Below are 25,717 nucleotides of genomic sequence, written 5' to 3'. Positions count from 1 at the left end.
CTTCTTTTCAGAATGTACAAATATACATCAAATCGGTTCAAAACACGAGCTGAACAGGAGGTGAAGAAGGCAGAACACATGTCAAAAATTGGTATTGTGGGGGCCAGAAGGGATATGGTTGATGTTTAAATTTTAAGCTGTTGTTTTTTTTTGTTTTTTTTTATAATATAATTTATTTTTATTGTTTCTTGAGATCCTTAAAATTTTATTGTAATTTTTCTTTATTTGCAAAGCAAATAGTAGTATTTATCCAACGACCAAGCACAGTAATTTTTATGGCTCTCGAGATAATTCTACGTTATAGGTTGTGTGCCTTTCTTTTATGTGGACTGGAACAATGCGTGTGCATCTTTACTTACACATGTCAGCTGATCTGATTAGCTGACATGTGGCAATAACAGCGGCGGGCAGATCCGAGACCCACCCACTGCTGTTTAGTAGGCAAATCCTACTGTAAATCTCTGATAGCGGGCTTTAACGCTTGTCAGCGGGGAGTGCCATCGGCGGCCCAGTGACGTGATCGTGAAGCACTGATGGGTTGTCATGACAGCCAGGGGTCCGCTGATGACCGCTGCCCCAGTATTTCTGCTGTGCTGATGCACTGCTCTGTACAGCACAAGCGATCGGAAGATCGCAGCTTCAAGCGTGTGTGTGTGTGTGTGTGTGTGTGTGTGTGTGTGTGTGTGTGTGTGTGTATAAAATATATATAATTAGTGTGTGTGTGTGTGTGTGTTTTTATAATATATTGTTTTCATGTTTGAGATAGATATTGACTTTCAAAACCGTCCGTATGTATCATTTCTTATGCATATTTTTCAATGAAAGCACGTTGCCATCTTTGGCTGGCACAGCTTATAAAATATAATATAATTTCTATAACTAGATTTTTGGTATTACACTTAGTTGCTAAATGTCACCCTCATTTTTTGACAGCGGAAGAAAAAGCTCGAGAGGCAGAGAGTAAATCACGAGCCCTGGAGTCTCGTCTTGGAGATGATTTGTCCCGGGAATCCAGGGTAAGCCTGATGTTCTTGTTTTTATTCTCAGTAATTATTATTAACTCCTTCCCAACATGTGATGTCCATGTATGTCATGAATGGGAAAATGTTCCTGCATTATGACGTATATGGCGATCTATCGGTCACATACATTAGTAGTGCCTGTATGATCATTGCTGGGGACTCTGCTTAACTGACAGCCAGGCTATTGCAGCAATAGCCAAGGTTAGAGTCGGCACTATTTCTGGCTGTTCAGCTCTCCAGATGCCACGATCAATTGTGACTGCAGCATCTAGATGGTTGTGTGAGGGAAGGCGCTTCCTCTCCCTTCCATCATCTGAGTAACTGCATGACCTGTTAGACCCTGTCAGGTCTAATGTACTGTAATACTTGAATTATTGTAATGCATTAGACCTGTCAGTTTCACACTGACACACTGCCTGTTAGTCCATGTTTATGGTCATTGTAGCTGGCATACTCAGAAGCCATTGCTCGGCACTCCGTACCAGTGTATTAAACCAGCAATGAAAGTGTAAAGTTTTTAAGTCATGGGACTAAGCAAAATAGTGTTGCTCGGTAAAAGAAAAGTACAGTTTAATAAAGTTTTTATAAGCAAGTTTAAAAAAACAAACTGAACTTATTTTGTATTTACTTTCTTAGTAGTTTTCTTTAATAATAATAATAATAATTTTTATTTTTTTAGCGCCAACATATTCCGCAGCGCTTTACAATTCAGAGGGGTCATGTACAGACAATATGAGACAATAGAAATAACAAAATTCAGATACCAAGAGGAGTGAGGGCCCTGCTCGTAAGCTTACAGTCTATGAGGAAATAGGGGAGGCACAAAAGGTGAATGGGGGGAGAAAAGCTTGTTATATATGGTCCAGCCATCGAATTAATAGGGGATTCAAAACCAGCTGCATGAACCAGTCATCGGCCAGAATTTAGACAGGTACAGAGTGTAAAAAAGTACATGAAGATGAAGGAACCAGAATATACAGGGGACAAGAATTGATAGTAAATTTTATGAAGGGCAGAATGGGATAAGATTAGATGAGGGAGGTGAGGTGATAGGCTAGTCTAAAGAAATGCGTTTTCTTCGTCGCTCCATTGGGAGACCCAGACGATTGGGTGTATAGCTACTGCCTCCGGAGGCCACACAAAGCATTACACTAAAAAGTGTAAGGCCCCTCCCCTTCTGGCTATACACCCCCAGTGGGATCACTGGCTCACCAGTTTTCTGCTTTGTGCGAAGGAGGTCAGACATCCACGCATAGCTCCACTGTTTAGTCAGCAGTAGCTGCTGACTATATCGGATGGAAGAAAAGAGGGCCCATATAGGGCCCCCAGCATGCTCCCTTCTCACCCCGCTTGTGGTTTGTAAGGTTGAGGTACCTATTGCTGGTACGGCGGCTGGAGCCCACATGCTGTTTTCCTTCCACATCCCCCTGAGGGGCTCTGAGGAAGTGGGATCTTACCGGCCCCAAAGCCCTGAGGCCGGGCTCCATCCACAGACCCATTGAACCTGCTGGATTCGGAGCTGGGTACCGTTCAGGGACATGGCCCTGCACCATTCAGGTACTCTGTGTCCCCGTACACACAGGCACAGCACACTCCAGACTTGCTGGGTGTGCTAGTGCGCCGGGGACAGTAAAGGGTTACAGTCACTGCAGCCTAGCTGAGTGACGTTATGTATGGGGAACTACCGCGCCGGACGCTCCGGGAGCGGCGGCGCGGCTGGGACTTGTAGTGCGCCGGGGACTTAGCGCCGACCGCGCTTTTACGGCGGCGGCGCTTATAAATCCAGTCCCCGGCTTTTGCGGCCTAGCTCCGCTTCGTTCCCGCCCCCACCCTGTCAATCAGGGTAGGGGAGAGACGCTGTACAATCAGCAGCGCCGAGGGCTGGAGCCTTATTTACATGCTCCAGCCCTCTCACTGGACACTGTGGGACGCCGGTTTCCCGCTCTGACTTGGGGGCACGCCCACGGCCCGCCCCTACTCACACGAGCTGGAGAAGGACGCCGGCAGCCATTCCTGCAATCCGAGCTGAGAGATCGGACTCTGGGCAACCAGGCACAGGACTAGGGCGACCACACACCCGCTTATAGGCGGGCGGTAAGCGGCACCTGAAGTGCTGACCCCACTAAATACCGCAGTTGTCCATTTGTATTTTTATGCTTACACTGCATAGGTCGCTATTTTGGGCTATATGCCCTCTTAGATGACGACACATCAGCAGCAGGAAAGCAGGGGTGCTAAGGCACAGGCTTTCTATGCTGCTTGTATTGCCTGTACTGAAGTGTTCATGTGTATTTATGCTTGTATGCTATACACTGCACTGTTCGGTCGCTAGTCTGGGCTATTTTCGCCTAGAATGACTAGACTACAGCAGCAGAAAGGCAGGGGTGCTGAGGCACAGGTTTTTTCTATGCTGCTTGTATTGCAGGGGTTGCAGTGCTCATTTGTACTTATGCTTGTATGCTATACATTGCACTGTATGGTCGATATTCTGGGCTATTCCCCTAGATGGCTAGTCTACAGCAGCAGAAAAGCAGGGGTGCCAAGGCACAGACTTTCTATGCTGCTTGTATTGCTTGTGCTGCAGTGTTCATTGTACTTTATGCTTGTATGCTATACATTGCATTGTACGGTCGCCATTCTTGGCTCTATGTCCTAGATGGCTAGTCGGCAGCAGCATATAAGCAACACACGCTTTCAATGCTGTTTTTACTGCATGTGATACTGTTCCACGGCACTGAACCCCATTGTGTGCAATGCTCCCCTGGAGCACTTGGTCAGCCGGGGTCTCTACTAGACGTGGCCAAAGGAACCACCTGTCAACCCTGTCCAAGGACAGGCATGGAGTTGCAATGGGATAGAGACTTGCAGTCCGGACAGGCCATGGGCAATCTGGATCATTGCTCCCTGGCCACCCTCATTGGAAATAAAACCGGTGCTCCGGGGGGGGTCCCAGGAGGCTCTCTGTATGATGAGGCAGACGTAGCTCATCAGGACTTTGATCCTGACAACGCTCTCAATCCGGATACACCGGATGGTGACGCCATAAGGAATGATCCTATAGCGTCCATCAATGGAATGTTGGATCTTTCTCCCTCTGCTCCCCCAGCGGAGGAGTCAGCTTCACAGCAGGAGAAGTCCCATTTCAGTAGCTCAAACGTATATTGAGTATTTTTCTGGCCACGCTGACTTCAGAGAAGCAGTCCAGGAACACCACGCTTACCAGATAAGCGTTTTCTCCAAACGTATTAAGGATACACGTTATCCTTTTCCCCCTGACGTGGTCAAGCGCGGGACCCAGGGTCCAACGGTGGATTCTCCAATCTCCAGGCTTGCGGCTAGAGCTATAGTTGCAGTGGAGATGGGACTTCACTTAAAGATGCCAGACAGATGGACTCCGGTGGAAATCTGTCTATGAGGCTATCGGCGTGTCGGTTGCTCCGGCATTTACAGCCGTATGGGCACCCTAAGCTTTTCAGCTGTTCTTGCACAGCTGGTCTTGAGCATATGTACATTTGTGCCGCAGGGGCGTCCGTAACCTCGCAATGTCTGCATTGCGACTTTCCCTATTAATGCTGTTCTGGAAGGACAGTCGAGGTTTCGGTCCTTCCCAAGCTCGGGCAGGTCCCAATTGTCCTCGTCCAAAAGAGCTGAAAAGCCTCAGAGGGGCTCAGTTTCCGGGGGCTCAATCACGCCCAAGGAAAGCAGCCGGAGGAACCGCTACCAAGGCGGTCTCCTCATGACTCTCAGCTCTCTCATCTCTCCGCATCCGCGGTTGATGGCAGACTCGCTCGCCTTTGGCGACATTTAGCTGCCACAGGTCACAGACCGGTGGGTGAGGGACATTGTGCCCACGTGCACAGGACAGAGTTCTGTTCTCGTCCTCCGACTCGATTCTTCAGAACGTCCCCACCTCCCCACCGAGCCGATTCTCTTCTGCAGGCAGAAGGAGTGGTAATCCCTGTTCCTCTTCAGGAACAAGACACGATTTCCTCCAATCTGGTTGTGGTGCCACAAAAAGGATGGCTCCTTCCGTTCCGTTCTGGACCTAACACTGCTCAACAAGCACGTGGAGGCCAGGCGGTTCCGGATGAAACCCTCCGCTCCGTCATTGCCTCAATGTCTCAAGGATATTTCCTAGCATCAATAGACATCAAAGATGCTTATCTCCACGTGCCGATTGCTACAGAGCACCAATGTTTTCTACGTTTCGTGATGGGAGACGACCATCTTCAGTTCGTAGCTCTGCCATTCGGTCTGGCGACAGCCCCACGGGTGTTCACCAAGGTCATGGCGGCAGTGGTAGCAGTCTTGCACTCACAGGGACACTCTGTGATCCCTTACTTGGACGATCTACTTGTCAAGGCACCCTCTCAAGAGGCATGCCAACTCAGCCTAAATGTTGCGCTAGAGACTCTCCAGACGTTCGGGTGGATCATCGACTTCTCAAAGTCAACCTGTCACCGACCCAATCACTAACGTGTCTTGGCATGGAGTTTCATACCCTCTCAGCGCTAGTGAAGCTTCCGCTGGACAAGCAGCGGTCACTACAGACTGGGGTGCAGACTCTCCGTCAAGGTCAGTCGCACTCCTTAAGACGCCTCATGCACTTCCTCGGGAAGATGGTGGCGGCAATGGAGGCGGTTCCGTTTGCGCAGTTTCATCTGCGTCCTCTTAATGGGACATTCTCCGCCAATGGGACGGGAAGTCAACATCCCTGAACAGGAAAGTATCCGTTTCACAGAAAGACTCTCTGCAATGGTGGCTTCTTCCCACCTCATTATCACAGGGAAGATCCTTCCTACCACCGTCTTGGGCGGTAGTCACGACAGACGCGAGTCTGTCAGGGTGGGGAGCAGTTTTTCTCCACCACAGGGCTCGGGGTACGTGGACTCAGCAGGAGTCCACCCTTCAGATCCATGTTCTGGAAATCAGAGCAGTGTATCTTGCCCTACTAGCCTTCCAGCAGTGGCTGGAAGGAAAGCAGATCCGAATTCAGTCGGACAACTCCACAGCGGTGGCATACATCAATCACCAAGGAGGGACACGCAGTCGGCAAGCCTTCCAGGAAGTCCGGCGGATTCTGATGTGGGTGGAAGCCGCGGCCTCCACCGTATCCGCAGTTCACATCCCCGGCGTAGAAAACTGGGAAGCAGACTTCCTCAGCCGCCAGGGCATGGACGCAGGGGAATGGTCCCTTCTCCCGGACGTGTTTCAGGAAATCTGTAGCCGCTGGGGAAGGCCGGACGTCGACCTAATGGCGTCCAGGCACAACAACAAGGTCCCAACCTTCATAGCACGGTCTCGCGATCACAGAGCTCTGGCGGCAGACGCCTTAGTGCAAGATTGGTCGCAGTTCCGGCTCCCTTATGTGTTTCCACCTCTGGCACTCTTGCCCAGAGGCTACGCAAGATCAGATCCGACTGCAGCCGCGTCATACTCGTCGCCCCAGACTGGCCAAGGAGGGCGTGGTATCCGGATCTGTGACATCTCACGGTCGGCCAACCGTCGGCACTACCAGACCGACCAGACTTACTGTCCCAAGGGCCGTTTTTCCATCGGAATTCTGCGGCCCTGAACCTGACTGTGTGGCCATTGAGTCCTGGATCCTAGGGTCTTCAGGATTATCCCAAGGGGTCGTTGCCACCATGAGACAGGCTAGGAAGCCCACGTCCGCTAAGATCTACCACAGAACGTGGAGGATATTCTTATCCTGGTGCTCTGCTCAGGGAGTGTCTCCCTGGCCTTTTGCATTGCCTACCTTTCTTTCTTTCCTGCAATCTGGGTTAGAAAAAGGTTTGTCGCTCGGCTCCCTTAAAGGGCAAGTCTCGGCGCTATCCGTCTTTTTTCAGAAGCGTCTAGCACGTCTTTCTAAGGTGCGCACGTTCCTACAGGGGGTTTGCCATATCGTTCCCCCGTACAAGCGGCCGTTAGATCTATAGGATCTGAACAGGGTACTAGTTGCCCTCCAGAAGCCGCCCTTCGAGCCTCTGAGGGAGGTTTCACTTTCTAGATTATCACAGAAAGTGGCTTTTCTAGTAGCGATCACATCTCTTCGGAGAGTGTCTGAGCTAGCAGCGCTGTCTTCCAAGGCTCCCTTCCTGGTCTTCCACCAGGACAAGGTAGTGCTGCGCCCCATTCAGGAGTTTCTCCCGAAGGTGGTATCCTCTTTTCATCTTAATCAGGATATCTCTTTGCCTTCGTTTTGTCCTCATGCAGTTCATCGGTATGAGAAGGATTTACATTTGTTAGATCTGGTGAGAGCACTCAGAATCTACATTTCCCGCACGGCGCCCCTGCGCCGTTCGGATGCACTCTTTGTCCTTGTCGCTGGTAAGCGCAAAGGGTCGCAGGCTTCTAAGGCCACCCTGGCTCGATGGATCAAAGAACCAATTCTTGATGCCTACCGTTCTGCTAGGCTTCCGGTTCCATCAGGGCTGAAGGCCCATTCTACCAGAGCCGTGGGTGCGTCCTGGGCATTGCGTCACCAGGCTACGGCTCAACAGGTGTGCCAGGCAGCTACCTGGTCGAGTCTGCACACTTTCACCAAACATTATCAGGTGCATACCTATGCTTCGGCGGACGCCAGCCTAGGTAGAAGAGTCCTGCAGGCAGCAGTTGCCTCCCCGCAGGGGAGGGCTGTCTTCGCAGCGCTAACATGAGGTATTTCTTTACCCACCCAGGGACAGCTTTTGGACGTCCCAATCGTCTGGGTCTCCCAATGGAGCGACGAAGAAGGGAATTTTGTTACTTACCGTAAATTCCTTTTCTTCTAGCTCCTATTGGGAGACCCAGCACCTGCCCTGTTGTCCTTCGGGATTTTTGGGTTTTTTCGGGTACACATGTTGTTCATGTTGAACGGTTTTTCAGTTCTCCGATGTTACTCGGAGTGAATTTGTTTAACCAAGTTATTGGCTTTCCTCCTTCTTGCTTTTGCACTAAAACTGGTGAGCCAGTGATCCCACTGGGGGTGTATAGCCAGAAGGGGAGGGGCCTTACACTTTTTAGTGTAATGCTTTGTGTGGCCTCCGGAGGCAGTAGCTATACACCCAATCGTCTGGGTCTCCCAATAGGAGCTAGAAGAAAAGGAATTTACGGTAAGTAACAAAATTCCCTTCTTTAGGGCCCGCTTAAAGGTGTGGATCTTGGGAATTAATCATTGTTTTCCATAGCATAGGCGCAGCTCGTGAGAAATCTTGAAGACGGGAGTGGGAGGTTCGAATTGTCGAGGATGTAAGTCTTGGGTCATTAACAGAATGGAGGGCACGGGTGGGGTGATAGACAGAGATGAGGGAGGAGAGGAAGAGGAGCCAGCAAAAGATAGTGAATGAGCGGTCAGAGAGGTAAGAGGAGAACAAAGAAAGAACAGTGTCCTTGAGCACCGATAGTGCGGAGCATAGTGGAGGAGTAGCTGGTGATCTACAGTATCAGATGCAGCAGAGAGATCCAAGAGGATCAGCAGGGAGTAGTAACCATTAGATTTTGCTGTTAGTAGATCATTAGAGACTTTAGTAAGAGCAGTTTCAGTAGAGTGCAAGGAGTGGAAACCGGATTGTAGAGGGTCGAGGAGAGAGTTATCTGACAGACGGGAGTGGCCCAAGCGTTCCAATAGTTTGGGGATGAAGGGGAGATTAGAGGCTGAATTCAAGTGGTTAAATGTTGAGTCCATCATGTAATATGCACTCATATAGTGCTAACTAACCCGCCTGGCCTAGTGTTGTGCGTCATTTATAGGTCACAATTCAGACACTGTGCATCTCGCGTATCCGTGTGAGATGCACTCATATAGTGCTGTTTAGCCCGCCTGACCTAAGTTTCTGGCGTCATTTATAGGTTGCTGTTCAGACACTGGGCACCTTACTCATCTATATGATGGGCTCCCAATGCAAGCCTTATTGGTGTGCATATCATATGCTAACCAGCTGCCCCTGCCCTTTAGTGTGGCTGTATCATCAGCATTGTGCACCTGAGCTGCGGCCATCTTTCTTAGGAGGGTTTGCCACATTCTGTGTGTCTACATCATCTGAATTGGCTCCTATGGTCTGAGATTAGAGACTGGTCTGTAGTTAGCGGCACAGTTTTGGTCCAGGGATAGTTTTTTTAAGTAATGGGTGTATGCTGGCAAGTTTGAAGGAAGAGGGAAAGACCCCAGAGGAAAGAGAGATTGAATATTTTAGTTAGGTGAGTGGTGACAGCTGGGGTGACAGATTAATAAATATATATATACTTTATATATTTTATTGTTTTATATATTAACTAGCTGTAGTACCCGGGCGTAGCCCGGGATAGTAACTGTCTTCCGTCTCTCTGTCTGTCTTTAGTCTATCTGTCTTGTCTCCCGTCTCTGTCTTGTCTCCCGTCTCTGTCTTGTCTCCCGTCTCTGTCTTGTCTCCCGTCTCTGTCTTGTCTCCCGTCTCTGTCTTGTCTCCCGTCTCTGTCTTGTCTCCCGTCTCTGTCTTGTCTCCCGTCTCTGTCTTGTCTCCCGTCTCTGTCTTGTCTCCCGTCTCTGTCTTGTCTCCCGTCTCTGTCTTGTCTCCCGTCTCACGTCTCACCACCGACATCTTATTATCTCACACATAAGCTTCTTATACTAACAATTTATTTTGTTCCTATAGCAACTAATCACAGCTGCTATTAATAGTCTGTAGCTCCCACCTCCATTCACTTTAATGGAGGCAGGTTGTTTGGAGAGTAACTGTAAAGCGCGGGGTTAAATTTTCCAGTCAAAACATAGACTATGACGTTCCCTGAGTCACATGGGATGTCTGTGCAAAATTTCGTGATTGTAAATGCGACAGTGCGGATTCCTTTAGCGGACATACACACATACACACACATACATACACTCAGCTTTACATGTTAGTTATATACTTTAATAAATAAGTAATTTAGTTGCAGTTAGTCCTTAATTTTTTCCCCAGCAATTCTATGAAAATTGCTCTGTCAAACAACTTGTCTTTCTCTGACGCCTCATTGGGGGACACAGGACCATGGGTGTTATGCTGCCTGTTCATAGGAGGACACTAAGTAGATGCAAAAGCATAGCTCCTCCTCTGCAGCTTACACCCCCTGGCCGGCCCAGGCAGCCTCAGTTTTAGCTTAGTGTCTGTAGGAGGCACTTCCTTTCAAGGTTTGTTATTTTTTGAGGGCGACGGTTTCCTTTTGGGACCGATCTCCCACTACTATCAACGGGCGGGAACGTGGAGTGTCGCCTCCACGTACCCCCTCCTGTGACGCTGGATCCTGGGCTGGACGACGGGTTCCACAGACACCGATTTTCCAAAGCCCAGGGTAGAGGCCTGTGCCCCTATAGCCCAATTCCTCAGCCCCTCCTTGCAGGCTCTGAGTTGAATATGGCACCGGTGTGACCGGACACAGCAAGCTGACTCTGCTATTTTCACTGCCTGGACGGAAGCAGTGTTTTAAGGTGAGATCCCCCTGACTGGTTTCCCAGACAAAGGGAGAAAAGACGCTGCAGGGAAGGCTCCCAGGACATTTACAGTATTTATTATGAGAAAGTCCCTTGCTGAGTGCAAGGAGGAGAGCCCCAAGGATCCTGCGCACACACAGGGTTAACTTTTCTCTAGCTTGCTGGCTGGAGGAGGGGGGGAAGTCACTCCTGTTTGCAGAAAGTCCTGCAGATAATTCCGGGGGAGGGCCCAGGGACTCAGCTGTTTATTTCTGTTTATTTGCTCTAGCAGAAAAGCCGGCTGATAACCACCAGTGACAAGCTGTGTGCTGACTGGAGGGAGAGGAAGGAAAACTATCAGAAGCTCTCTTCCCGCCGTTTTTTACTACCCACAGCAGGGGGGCGCACACTGACTTCATCTTCGCGCTCTTTTAGCGCTAAGCCCCCCCCCCCCCGGAAAGCGTGCGAAGATCTCCATATAGCTTAATCCTTCCTGAGGACGGGGCCATCGGCTGATTCTGGTGAGGTGCTTGCTTCACTTGTAGCTCTGCTGAGCATTGCCCCCCCCTTCCTGGCATACTCCTATGAGGACCATGCAGAATTCTAAGGGCACTAAGAGTGCTAAGGCCCACATAGTCTATTATTTAGCCTGCACTGCCTGCCACGCTGAGCTACCACGTAAACACACCTCTTCTCTGTGAGTCCTTTGTCCCTATAGACCCCCAAGACCCCCCTGCCACCACCGCCGCCACAGTCAGCTCAGAGCCTAGGGCTCCCAGCCCACCGGAATGGGCACAGTTTCTGTCGCAATCCATGGAAAAACTGTCACAGAACCTGGTGCTGGCTATGCAATGTCGTCCTCCACACCCTTCTGGGTCCCTGGACGGAACGCAGCCCGAGGATACCCCTATGGAGGATCCTTCTGAGGTAATCCGGGCACATGCTTCACCGATTGCAGGGATCAGGAAAAGCGCACACGGCCGAGTGTCTCCAGCGGGCTCTTCCTCGGGAGCACACAGGGCAGGCTCTCCAACACGCTCCACGGCTTCTGAAGAGCTGGAGGAGGGAGAATGCTGTTTATATCCAAGAGGATTCCTTGGTTTCAGCCTCCCCAGATGATCAAGCAGCAATCAACCAAACTCTGCATGTGGAGGATCCCCCATCCACTACCACTGACCATGCGGTCTCCTTTAAGAGGGCAAGGAAACCCCAAAAGGTTTTCGCTGATCACCAAGAGTTTCAGGATATCCTCACAAAGCAAAGGGAGAATCCTGACAGGCGCTTCGATAACCGAAAACTCATGGAGTCCCGGTACCCTTTTGCCTCACCTGCCCCTAAGGGCTGGGCCGTTCCGCCCTCGGTCGACCCCGTGGTCTCCCGCCTTACCACAAAGACGCTCCTGTCCACTTCGCTTGAGGAATCCCAGTTCCAATCCAATTCACAGTTCAGTAGCCATCCGTAGAGCTCTCTGGCTCCGACAATGGCGAGCGGACTCTGCCTCCAAGAAGTCTCTCCCGGGCCTTCCCTTTTTATCCAGACCGATTTGTTTGGCGAACGTCTGGACAAGCTCATTTCTGACGCCACGGGAGGAAAGAGTACCTCCCTCCCCCAGCTGAAGTCCAGGACGTCCTTCACCAGACGTCCACAGTCCTCGTTCCGCTCCTTTCGGAACTCATTTGGTTGGTCGACATCCCGTGCTGTCCCCGCCACCAGCCGCGGACTACGCAGGGACCGACCTCCGCTCTCCCCGAAACCCACTTAGTCATGGCAGCCTAGACCGAAACAGTCCAGGACTAGGGAGACTTGGCCACGACGTTTTCCCCCCTCATGACTCCTTCGGCGCACCGGAAGACACACTCATTGTAGGAGGTCGACTGCGGCCCTTTCATCACATCTGGGCTGCCGCCTCAGATGACAAATGGGTGCGAGACCTTGTGTCTTCCGGTTACCACATAGAATTTCGGACTCTTCCCCCGAGTCGGTTCTTTCTCTCAAGCCCCCTAAAGACTGAAACGACGCAAAGCTTTTTTCTCAGCAATCCACTCGCTCCAAACAGCAGGAGTGATGATACTTGTCCCAGACGACGAGAAGTTCGGGGGTTTTTATTCCAACCTCTTTGTGGTCCCCAAAAAGGATGGGTCAGTTCGACCCATCCTGCACCTCAAACACTAAACAAACGTGTGCACGTACGGAGATTCAGAATGGAGTCCCTAAGGTCCATTATTGCATCCATGGTCGAAGGGGGAAGTCCTCGCCTCCATAGACATCAAGGACGCGTACCTGCACATACCCATCGCCCCAGATCACCAAAAGTTCCTCCGCTTCGCAATTCAGGACTCCCACTTTCAATTCGTAGCTCTACCCTTCGGCCTTGCCACTGCACCAAGGGTCTTCACCAAAGTCATGGCGGCCGCCATGAGCGTCCTTCACGCCAGGGGAGTAGTCGTTCTCCCTTACTTGGACGACCTCCTCATCAAGGCCCCCTCCTTCCGCGACCGCTCAACCAGCGTACAGATCACTGTGGACACCCTATCCCGCTTAGGGTGGCTAGTGAATCTGGACAAATCATCCCCGATCCCATCACGATCCATCACCTTCCTGAGCATGTCCCTGGACACCCGTCGGGGCTTGATCCTTCTCCCTCAGGTCAAGGCGATCGCTCTCCAACGAGCGGTACGCTGCCTTCTACGTCCTCCGTCTCGCTCCATTCGATTCAGCATGAAGGTGCTCGGCAGGATGGTGGCAGCTATGAAAGCAGTACCCTTTGCTCAACTGCACCTCCGCCCACTGCAGCTACCCCTTCTAGCGGCCTGGGACAAGAGCCCCTTTCTTCCCGGAAAGACATCTTCACCTGACGCCTTCAGTCAGGTACGCACTCCGCTGGTGGCTTCGGTCCTCATCCCTATCGAAGGGGAGATCTTTTCTCCCAGTGAACTGGCTGGTCCTGACCACGGACGCCAGCCTCCTAGGCTGGTGAGCAGTGTACCGGCACCACACTGCTCAAGGACGTTGGACGCCCCAGGAGTCTTTCCTACCCATAAAGATCCTGGAACTCTGCGCGATCTTCCTCGCGCTCAGGGCGTTCTGCCCTCTGCTAGCGGGTCGTCCGATTCAAGTCCAATCGGACAATGCGACAGCTGTAGCCTATATCAATCGGCAGGGGGGCACCCGCAGAAAAGCGGCTTATCTCGAGGCCCACAAGATCCTCAGCTGGGCCGAATCGTCGGGATCAGTGATATCAGCGGTACACATACCGGGGGTAGAGAACTGGGCAGCAGACTTTCTAAGTCGCCAAGGCCTGGCCGCCGGAGAATGGTCTCTCCACCCAGATGTGTTTCTACACATCTGCACTCGCTGGGGCACACCAGACGTGGACCTAATGGCCTCAAGGTTGAATGCAAAGGTACCCGCGTTCATAGCCAGGTCACGCGACCCGCAGTCCATCGGCGCGGATGCTCTAGTCTGCTCCTGGCACCACTTCCGCCTGCCTTACATATTTCCACCTCTACCCCTGCTGCCGCGGGTAATCGGGAAGATCAAGGCAGAGGGAGTCCCGGGGATACTGATAGCACCGGACTGGCCCAGGCGCGCCTGGTATGCAGAATTAGTACAAATGCTCTCAGACGCACCGTGGCGCCTTCCAGACATCCCAGACTTGCTGACCCAAGGGCCCATTTCCCATCAGAACTCCAGAGCCCTGAAGCTGACGGCATGCATTGAGACCTGGGTATTTAACAAGAGCGGATTCTCCCCCACGGTTATTTCCACCATGATCAGCGCCCAAAAGCCTGTTTCATCCCGCATTTACCACCGTACGTGGAAAATCTTCCTTTCATGGTGCAGGGAAACTAACGTCCAGCCTATGCCTCTGGCCATCCCCAGAATTCTCGACTTTCTACAATCTGGCTTGCAAGCGGGGTTGGCTCTCAGTTCCCTTAAAGGGCAGGTCTCAGCGCTCTCAATCTTCTGCCAATGCCGCCTGGCTTAAAAACCGCAAGTCAAGACCTTCCTACAGGGCGCTTCCCATCTAGTTCCCCCGTACAAACGGCCGCTGGAACCATGTGACCTAAACCTCGTTCTGGACGGTCTCCAGAGATCTCCCTTTTCACCCCTCAAGGAATCCTCCCTTTCTCTTCTGTCCTGGAAGGTAACATTCCTGGTGGCAATTACGTCCATCAGACGGGTTTCCGAGCTAGCAGCACTCTTTTGCCGCAAGCCTTTTCTGATTTTTCACCAGGACATGGTGGTTCTGCGCACCCTTCCAGATTTCCTTCCAAAGGTTCTTACCCCGTTTCATTTGAACGAGGACATTGTTCTGCCTTCCTTTTGTCCACACCCGGTTCATATGGTGGAAAGGTCTCTGCATTCGTTAGACCTCGTCAGAGCTCTCAGATATTACATATCCAGGACAGCCCCCTTTAGGAAAACGGACTCTTTGTTCGTCATTCCTGAGGGGCCTAAGAAGGGACAGGCAGCTTCAAAGACGACTCTGGCTCACTGGATTCGATCTGCGTTCCAGGAAGTCTACCACTTGCAACTCAAGCCCATTCCTAGTGGTCTGCGGGCTCATTCCACGCGAGCAGTTGGCGCTTCGTGGGCCATTCGGCATCAGGCTTCAGTGGAACAGGTGTGTAAGGCTGCGACCTGGTCTAGCCTACATACGTTTTCAAAGCATTACAGAGTCCATACCCAGGTTTCAACTGAGGCAAACCTGGGTAGGAAAATTCTGCAAACTGCAGTAGAGCACCTCTCTCAGTAGGCGCTCCAGGCTGTCTGGGACTGGTTACTAGTCCTTGGGTTGTGTTGTCTTCTTTTATTTTTCCCACCCATGGACTGCTTTAGGACGTCCCATGGTCCTGTGTCCCCCAATGAGGCGTCAGAGAAAAACGGATTTTTGTGTACTCACCGTAAAATTGTTTTCTCTTAGCCATCATTGGGGGACACAGCACCCACCCTGTTGCCCTGTTGGGCCTTGGTTCTCTCAGTACCTTATTTGGTTATGACTTTTTTTTTTTTTTTACTTTTTTTTTTCATGTTTCTCTGTTGAAGTTTACTGTTTTGTTTTTTTTTTTTTTTTTTTTCTCCTACTGCTTGTGTACTAAAACTGAGGTTGCCTGGCCCGGCCAGGGGGTGTACACTGCAGAGGAGGAGCTATGCTTTTGCATCTACTTATGCTGCCTATCCATAGGAGGACACTAACACCCATGGTCCTGTGTCCCCCAATGATGGCTAAGAGAAAACAATTTTACGGTGAGTACACAAAAATCCGTTTATTGTTTCTGTACTGGTTGATATCACTTGTTTCTTTTCCATACTTTTGTAAACCTTCATATAACATTCAATAAAAAGGCAGGCATCTCTAGTGCTAGATAGGTAAGATGACAAGAAGGACTAACCTGTTTGATCACTATGTTCCCAGGAGACATTGTCATCTGATAAAGGTAAAAGAAGAAGACTTCAACAAAATCATGTTTTTGTTTGGGAACACTTGCATTTATAGCTATAATCAAAAATTGAAAACCCCCAAGCCTAATTTATAACCACTATTTGAGTGCATTAAAAAATGTCCGTGCTTGAAAATTATTATTTTTATGACTGTTGGACTACAGTTTAAGGAGAAGCTCTTTTTCTGACGGACTCTGACTGAACAATTGTTTTTTTTAACCCCTTCAAGACCCTGGATGTACTGGTACGTCCTATTTGGCTTGTTCTTTTTGACCTTGGACATACCGGTACATCCTTGCGATCATGCGGGCACAGGAGCTGTGCCCATGCAATCACCACAGGGAGCTCGGCTTACATGACAGCCGAGCCCTGGCTCTCACAGCCAAGGATGGTCCCGCGTGCCTTCCCTGTTTAACCCCCTAAATTCCCCGATCCATATCAATCGCATCATTTAGGGGTGAGGGAGTGCGCTCCCTCTCCCGTCTTAATCAGTGCCCCATAACGTCATTGAGAAGGCCTGATTGTTGCTATGGTGAAAAGCATCACTTTTACGACACTGTGAATAGTGTTAAAAAAAAATAAATGCTTGAATTGCTGTTTCTTCTTGATTCTTCTTCACAAAAGGTGGAATAGACAGCGTTCCAAAAAATATTATGCAGCCCAAAATGGCACGAAGAAAAATTCCAATTCACTTCTCAAAAAATCAAGCCCTCATATGAGTCTTGCCAGAAAAATAAAAAAACGGTAGTCTTCAAAAGTCAGTAATGCAAAAAACTTTTATTTTGAAAAAATGAAAGCATTAAGTGTGCTAGTAGCCAAACCTAAGAAAATGTATAAATCTGGTATCGCTGTAATCGTACCAACCTGAAAATTAAAGCAGCGTGATCACATATCCCGCATGGTGAATGGCTTAAAAAGTAAAGCCAATTCCTCAACTACTGTTGACTTGACATTCTGCCCCCTAAAGATTGCAGTAAGGCGTGGCTCACATTTATCTTGTGCTTTATGCTGAGCGCTTACACTGGAGATTAACTGTAAATCTCTAAAAAAACATGAATCAGACAAAATTCTGTCACGCTAGATATGGAGAAGTACCAAGCGAACGGCGAAAGGGAAGAGGAAGTCTTTGTCTATGGAAGGGGAAGATTGTGACCCCTGACCAATCCTAACGCTGGGCTCTGGCTTCGCTAACCATCCTACATGGGTTCTGCATCTATGTGCTGAGCCGCATACCTGACCATGGCTGACCCTGAAGTAGGTCTTATGTATGGAGCAGATGAAATGAGCTCTTAGTTAAACCCCACTAGGCACTAAAGAACACACAACAATACCAAACAGGTGGAAGTTAATGAACAACTTATCTCCAGATGACTTCTGGATCAACTACCACAAAGATTCTACAGATATATGCAAGCCGACTGCTTGCACAGAAGACTTTGAAAGGCTATGTTCACACTGGGCGTTTTTGCAGCGTTTTTAGCTACGGATTTGTCTTTGTTTTTGCAAATCCATGCTAATAAAACTCTGCTTTCTCTCTTGCCTTATTGGAGGACACAGGACTATGGTATATACTGCTGTTGCCAGGAGGTTGACACTATGCAAAAACTTAAAAAAAAAAAAGATAGCTCCTCCTCCGCAGTATATACCCTGTGACTGACCAGGAAGTAAGCCAGTTTTTTGCTTAGTGTCCTAGGAGACAAAGGGCACACCCAGAAAAACGCTGGCAAGCGACGACTCGCCCTTCTGTATCCGTTCCCCCTGAAACTAGTGAAGGACTGGGCTGAGCCCTCCTGTGTCTCGACTGACTGAACATACTGTGTTCTCTATTCCAGACAGTACCTCTCTCAGGAACCCACTGACCGCACGCACTATTGAAGCTATGGCTAGGTCTATCTTTTAGGCGGCGGGTTCCTCCCTCTGCCCCTCATTTGTCGCAGTGTGGCTTGCCAAGTCTCTTGCCGTCTGGAGTAAGACATTACGGAGAGGTCTCCGCGTCGAAGGTCTGCCTGCCGAGTTGGTTGAGTTGACCGACCAAATTTCTATGGCTGCCAAATACCTAATATACGCTTCCCTGGATTCGGCAAATTATGCCGCCTTGGCGGCCAGCAATTCTGTAGTGATCCGTCGAACTCTCTGGCTTAAAGCTTGGAGTGCAGACAGTGTATCTAAGAGATCCGTAACAGGGTTACCCTTTTAAGGGTTTCGCCTCTTCGTTGAAACTCTTGTAAAACTCATTGCTGATGCAACTGAAGGTAAGAGCACCTCTCTACCACAATAGTGTCCCAAGTGCCCACTGCGCAAGAAATTTCCCTGGCGTTTTCGGTCCTTTCGGAACCTTTCCTCTCAGCCACCTACACAGTCTGAGCACTCCTCCCAGCGCAGGGACCAAAAGCCTGGTACCTCTAAATCAAACACAGCCTGGCGCTCCCGGCCTAGGCATCCACGGACTGGTGGGTCCCGCTCTCACCATTCCTCAGCATGACGCCAGGACTCCGCCATCAACCGTAGGGGGCCGACTGCTCCTATTCCAGGATCTCTGACTTTCCTTCATAGACGACGCCTGGGTGTGGGAAGTGGTTTCCACCGGTTACAAGATCGAATTCACCTTTCTTCGCTTTAGCCTAGCCATGGCTCCTCGGGTCTTTACCAAGGTCATGGCGGCTATTATGACCGTGCTTCGCCCCAGAGGTGGTGTCGTCATCCTGTTTCTGGAGGACCTCCTCATAAAGGGACAGTCATTTCTTGCCTACTCAGAGAGTGTGCAAAGCTGCTTAGACACTCTCTCGAGGTTGGGTTGGCTCGTCAACCGCCAAAAGTCGCCTCTACTCCCAGGCTGGTGCTTGGTATCATTGTTTCTCTTTAGTTAACCATGGTTATCTCTAAAGAAACACGTGCAGCCATCATTGCTCTGCACAAAAATGGCCTAACAGGGAAGAGTATCGCAGCTACAAAGATTGCACCTCAGTCAACCATCTATCGCATAATCAAGAACTTCAAGGAGAGAGCTTCCATTGTTGCCAAAAAGGCTCCTGGGCGCCCAAGAAGGACCAGCAAACGCCAGGACCGTATCGTAAAACTGTTTCAGCTGCGGGATTGGACTACCAGCAGTGCCGAGCTAGCTCAGCAATGGCAGCAGGCTGGTGTGAGTGCTTCTGCACGCACTTTGAGGCGGAGACTGCTTGAGCAAGGCCTGGTTTCAAGGAGGGCAGCAAAGAAGCCACTTCTCTCCAGAAAAAACATCAGGGACCGACTGATATTCTGCAAAAGGTACAGGGAGTGGACTGCTGAGGACTGGGGTAAAGTCATTTTCTCAGATGAATCCCCTTTTCGATTGTTTGAGACATCTGGAAAACAGCTTATTAGGAGAAGAGGTGAGCGCTACCACCAGTCTTGTCTCATGCCAACTGTTAAGCATCCTGAAACGATTCATGTGTTGGGTTGCTTCTCAGCCAAGGGAATCGGCTCACTCACAGTCTTGCCTAAAAACACAGCCATGAATAAAGAATGGTACCAGAATGTCCTCCAAGAGCAACTTCTCCCAACTGTCCAAGAGCAGTTTGGCGCTCAATAATGCCTTTTCCAGCATGATGGAGCACCTTGCCATAAAGCAATGCTGATTGTTCTCCAAGTCTATAGGGTCATTTTAACTTAAGCGCTAGCATATATTCACTCTTGATTTCGGCACCGTTGGCTGTATGGGCGCCTGCGCTTTATTATATCGCCTGTTTACATGGTATTTCTTCGCGCATGCGCATTTGTGGATTTTCGGCGCAATAGGGGAAGAAATTTCCTCTTACACGCCGATGTATTTCCGGTCCATTGGCCACTTCCGCCCGGCGTGTCAGCTGAACGCACAGTTTGATTTGAGCACGGGAACACCGGTATTTGATTGTCTCATTAACTTTCCTGTATTTATATGTGTGCTTTCTCTTGTTTGTCCATTACCTTCCCCTGATGAAGCCCTTGTATTAGGGCGACACGCGTAGGGTCGATGCTTATCTGTCTGGCACCTTACCATGGCTGAATTTTTGCCTCTACTTTTGTAAGTGTTCCCCTCTGGACCTCTTGTTTGGTGGCTTATTATGGTCCTTTGCATGTTTTAGGGCAATGCTCCTTTAGGAGATCTATATTAGGTTATTCCAGGTCTTGTTACCTTCATTTGCCCTTCAGATTTCTGTAACATCTTGTATTATCATGTATGGATGTACATTTTGTATGTATTAGTGCCGTATTGTTGGGTCCATGGGACAGGTGTCCACGTGTTTTTAAGTGGTTTTAACGGTGTTTTGCACTTTCATGTTCCTAATAAATATTTGTATATATATTTTGACTATATTTGATGAGTTGAGTGCTTTTTTGCCTACTCTTTTCTCTCTCTTACATTACCCTTGTAGGCTTTGCACCCTCATTGTTGTGTTAATCTGTTGTTACCATTAGCAGTGCAGCCTTGTCTTTCCATTTATTATAAAGCAAAGGTGATCACTAAATGGCTCATGGAACAAAACATAGAGATTTTGGGTCCATGGCCTGGAAACTCCCCAGATCTTAATCCCATTGAGAACTTGTGGGCAATCATCAAGAGACGGGTGGACAAACAAAAACCAACAAATTCTGGCAAAATGCAAGCATTGCTTATGCAAGAATGGACAGCTATCAGTCAGGATTTGGTCCAGAAGTTGATTGAGAGCATGCCAGGGAGAATTGCAGAGGTCCTGAAGAAGGGTCAACACTGCAAATATTGACTTGCTGCATTAACTCATTCTAACTGTCAATATAACCTTTTGGTTCTCATAATATGATTGCAATTATATTTCTGTATGTGATGTAAACATCAGACAAACACAATTAAAAACCTGAGGGCAGCAGATCATGTGAAAATATAATTTTGGTGTCATTCTCAAAACTTTTGGCCATGACTGTACAGTCACATGTGGGGTATTGCCACATTCAGGAAAACTTGTCCAACACATTATGGGGACTTTTTACATATTTCCTTTATGAAATTTGGAAATCTGGTGTTTAACAACAGTTACTTCAACTCCCAATAGTATATAATTTCGTGACACACCTGTAGTATCAATAGTCTCACAGCACCCCTAGATGCATTGATTAAAGGGTACACTTTGCAAAATTGGATACTTGTTGGGGATTTCTGCTGTTCTGGCATGTCAGGGGATCTGCCAATGAAATCTGAACTCAAATATGGCGCTCTTTTTCACTTTGTGCTGTGCCTCAAAAGTAGTTTTCAACCACATATGGAGTATTGGCTAAAACAGGAGAAACTATACAACAAATGTGGTCCATTTTCTCCTGTTACTCTTGTGAACATGAAACATTTGGGGTTAACGGGCGACGCTGGATCCTGGGCTGTTACTCAGTGGACGACGGGTCTGATGGCACCGATTTTCCAGAGCCGATAACAAACTTCCTCAGTACCTCTGGCAGGCTCTGAGTTGATACACGCTCTGCACCAAGTGTGACTAGACACAGCAGGCATCAGAATCTCCACACTGGAGCTGAGGTGAGATCCTCCCTGACATGAATTGTAGCTAAGGAATCCTCCCTGACAGGAATTTTTCCTGAGGAATCCTTCCTGACAGGAATTTTACCTGAGGACTCTTCCCCGACATGAATTGCAGCAGAGGTCACTGTCTGAATTCACATGGGCTGTTTCCAGACTCCTGCATAGCATTCCACCTGTGGCGGGGAGAGATCCCAGGACTCTGTGCACCCGCAGCTGCGGTACACTTATGGAGTTTTTTTCTGTCCACCGTTGTTGTGCAGGGCTGGATGGGGGAAGGGGAGTCCCTTCCCACCATTTTATTATATTTCCTCATGTCGACGTTCTTGTCGGAGCTAAGCCCCGCCCCCTCCGACACGCGATAAGCTACGGCTGCAGTCACATGTTTTATGCCCTGCACAACTACAGTAACAGCTATAAGACTTCTAATGTTCAGCCTGCACTACCTGCCACACTGAACTACTAGGGTTTGATAGCACCTCTTCCTTCCGTGAGTCCGGTGCCACTGTAGCTCCCAACCCCCCCCGCCACCACTGCAGCAACCGCTGCCAGCCCAGAGCCTATGGCTGCCAGTCCCCCGGAATGGGTACAGTTCCAAGAACCTGGTGCTGGCTATGCAACATCGTCCTCACTCCCCTCGGGGCCCCTGGACAGAACGCGGCTTGATGACACCTCTATAGAGGGTCCTTCTAATAAGAATCAGCCCTCTGCTTCACCGGTTGCAGATCAGAAAAAGGGCATGACCCACAGGGTTCTTCCTTGGGGGTACACAGATGGGGTTCTCCCACATGTTCCGCGGTCTCTGAGGAGTCGGAGGAAGGGGAATGATGATTGTACCAGGATGATTCCTTGGTTTCACCCTCCCCGAGCGATCAAGCTACGATGGACTCCCTTATTGCAGCAATGAACCAAACTCTGAATGTGGAAGATCTCCCATCCACTACTACTGACCCTGCGGTCTCTTTTTTTAAAAGGGTGAAGAAACCTCAAAAAAAAAAAAAGAAAATTTTTTTTGACGACGCTTCGGTATCCGTAAACTCATGGAGTCCCGGTACCCCTTTGGCTTAGCGGTCTCTAAGGGCTGGGCCGATCCGGCCTCGGTGGACCCTCACCCGGCTTCCCGCCTGCCTAAAGGACCCTCCTGTCTTTTACTTGATGGATCCTCCTTCAAGGACCCGACAGACAAGTGGAGCAGATCGATCGCTCCGCCTTGAGGCCGCGGGTCCCTCTCTCCTTCCGTGTGGGTCGCACAGGCACCAGGAATACCAGTTTTCCTCAGACCCTCACAGATGTAACAGTTCACATTGCTGCGGCGGCGGAGTACCTCATGCAGGCCTCCCTCGACGCTGCTACCTGCGCAGTTTTTGCTGCCTCAAATACCATAGCCATCCGTAAGACCCTCTGGTTCCGATAATGGAGAGCGGACTCTGTCCCAAACAAGCCTCTCACAGTACTCCTTTCCAGACCAATGGTTTGGCGATCGTCTGGACAGGCTCTTTTTCCTGATGCCACGGGAGGAAAAGAGTACCTCCCTCCCTCAACTCTAGCCCAGGACGTTTTTTACTAGACACGTAGGGCCCGACCTTCTCAGCCCTTCCCGAGTCCACCTCGTCGTGGCAGTCGAGACAAAAACCGAGGAGTCTCCCCTCCATCTGGGCTGCCGCCTCAGACCACAAATGGGTGCGACACCCTGTGTCTTCCGGTTACCACATTGAATTCCGGACCCGATTCCCGGGTCGGTCTTTTCTCTCAAAGCCCCCCAAAAGGCTCCAAAACACCGCGAGGCCTTCTCCTCAGCAATCCACTCCCTCCAAACGGCAGGGGTGATGGTACCTGTTCCGGACGGTGAGAGGTTCAAGGCCTTCTATTCCAACCTCTTGTGGTCCCCAAAAAAGGACGAGTCAGTTCGACCCATCCTGGACCTCTAACACCTGAGCAAACATGTGCACATAAGGAGATTCAGAATGGAGTTCCTATGGTCCATTATTACCTTTATGGTCGAAGGAGAATTCCTTGCCTCCATAGCTAACAGGGACGCGTACTTGCACATACCCATCACCCCAGCTCACCAAAAGTTCCTCCTGTTTGCGGTTCAGGACTTCTTTTTTCATTTGTAGCCCTACCCTCGGCCCTGCCACAGCACCAAGGGTCTTAACTAAGGTCATGGTGGCCGCCATGAGTACCCTTCACGCCAGGAGAGTGACTGTTCTGCCTTGCTTGGATGACCTCCTCAAGGGCTCAACCAGTGTTCAGATCTCTGTGGGCACCCTATCCCGCTTAGGGTGGCTTCTGACTCCAGTCAAATCATCCCCGGTCCCGTCAAAATCCGTCACCTCCCTGGCCATGTCCCTGGACACCCTTCAGGGCTTGAGATTTCGCCCTCAAGACAAGGCGACTGCTCTACAACAGGCGATACACTGCCTTCTACATACTTCTCTCGCTCCATACGATTCAGTGTGAGAGTGCTAGGTAGGATAGCGGCGGCTATAGAGGCAGTGCCGCTTGCTTAGCCACACCACTGCCCACTGCAGCTGGCGCTTGTAGCTGTCCTAGAACAAGAGCCCCTTTTTTCCTTGGACGAATTTTTCACCTGACACCTTCAGTGAGGTATGCGCTTTTCTGGTGGCTTCGGCCCTCTTCTATATTGAGAGGGAGATTTTCTCTCTCAAGTGGACTGGATACTCCTGACCACAGATGCCAGTCTCTTAGGCTGGGGAGCAGCGTACTGGCTCCACACTGCTTCGGGATGTTGGACGCCCCAGGAGTCTTCCCTTCCCAGAAATCATCCTGAAAATCAGCGCGACCTTTCTCGCGCTCAGGTCGTTTCCCCCATCTGCTAGCAGGTCGTTTGATTCGGGTCCAATTGGACAATGCAACAGCTGTGGCCTTTGTCAATCGACACGGAGGTACCAGCAGCAAGACAGCTTATCTCGAGCTCCCCAGGATCCTCACCTGGGCCGAATCGACGGGGTCTGTGATTTCAGTGGTTCACATACCGGGAGTAGAGAACTGTGTGGCAGACCTTCTACGTCGCCAAGGCCTGGCCGCCGGAGAGTGGTTTCTCCACCCAGAAGTGTTCCCACACATCTGCACTCGCTGGGGCACACCAGACGTAGATCTAATGGCCTCAAGGTTGAACGCAAAGGTACCCGCGTTCTTAGCCAGGTCACGTGATCCACAGTCCATTGGCGCGGATGCTCTAGTCTCCTCCTGAAGTCGCTTCCGTCTACTTTACATATTTCCAGCTCTGCCCCTGCTGCCGCGAGTAATCAGGAAGATCAAGGCAGTAGAAGTTCCAGTGATACGAATAGCACCGGACTGGCCCAGACGCGCCTGGGACGTCGAATTAGTACAATTGCTCATGGCGCCTCTTAAGCATCCCAGACCTGGTAACCCAAGAGCCCATTTCCCATTAGAACTTCAGAGCCCTGAAGCTGACGGCCTGGCCATTGAGACCTAGGCTTTAACAAGAGCGAGATTCTCTCCCGCGGTCATCTCCACCATGATCATTGCCGGCCTTCATCCTGTATTTACGACCGTACATAGAAAACTTTCCTTTTTTTTGATTTTTTTTTTTTTTTTTTTTTGCAGTCAGGTTGCAAAAGGGGTTTGCCCTCAGCTCCCTTAAGGGGCAGGTTTCATCTCTCTCAATATTCTATCAATGCCGTCTAGCTTGCAATCCGCAAGTCAAGACCTTCCTCCAGGGCGTTTCCCATCTAGTTCCCCCGTACAAACGGTCGCTGGAGCCATGGGACCTCAATCTCGTTTTGGTTGGTCTCCAGAGGTCCCTCTTTGAACCTCTTAAGGAATCTTCTCTTGCTCTTCTCTCCTGGGAGATGACATTCTTAGTGGCGATTACGTCCATCAGACAAGTTTTGGAACTGGCAGCACTCTCTTGCCGCAAACCCTTTCTGATCTTTCACCAGGATAAGGTGGTTCTACACCCCCTTCCAGATTTTCTTCTGAAGGTTACTTCCCCGTTTCATTTGAACGAGGACATAGTTCTGCCTTTCTTTTGTCCTCACCCAGTCCATAGGGTGGATAAGTCTCTACGTTCGCTAGACCTTGTGAGAGTTTTCAGATATTACGTATCCAGGACAGCCTCATGGACTCCTTGTTCGTCATTCCTGAAAGGCCTAAGAAAGGACAGGCAGCTTCATAGGCAACACTGGCTCTCTGGATTCGCTCTGCGATCAAGGAGGTCTACCGCTTGCAACTCAAGCCCATTCCTAGTGGGCTGCGGACTCATTTCACGCGAGCAGTTGGCGCCTCTTGGGCCATTAGGCATTAGGTTTCAGTGGAACAGGTGTGTAAGGCTGTGAC

At 50.0% G+C, this 25,717-nt stretch overlaps 1 protein-coding gene across 5 annotated transcripts in view; it reads left to right on the top strand.

The window, feature by feature from the left end:
- Window positions 1-25,717, top strand: part of MORC2 (MORC family CW-type zinc finger 2) — a 384,344-nt gene that overhangs the window by 189,975 nt on the left and 168,652 nt on the right. For all 5 annotated transcript variants that reach the window (XM_075319941.1, XM_075319943.1, XM_075319945.1 and 2 more), the window contains 2 exons: window positions 12-91; window positions 934-1,016. In XM_075319941.1, coding sequence (XP_075176056.1) covers window positions 12-91; window positions 934-1,016 — 163 coding nt within the window. The remainder of the gene's footprint in view (window positions 1-11; window positions 92-933; window positions 1,017-25,717) is intronic.

The sequence above is a fragment of the Anomaloglossus baeobatrachus genome, chromosome 1 (assembly GCF_048569485.1).
Source record: "Anomaloglossus baeobatrachus isolate aAnoBae1 chromosome 1, aAnoBae1.hap1, whole genome shotgun sequence".
NCBI lineage: Eukaryota > Metazoa > Chordata > Amphibia > Anura > Aromobatidae > Anomaloglossus > Anomaloglossus baeobatrachus.
This window is presented reverse-complemented; position numbering and strand designations above follow the sequence as displayed.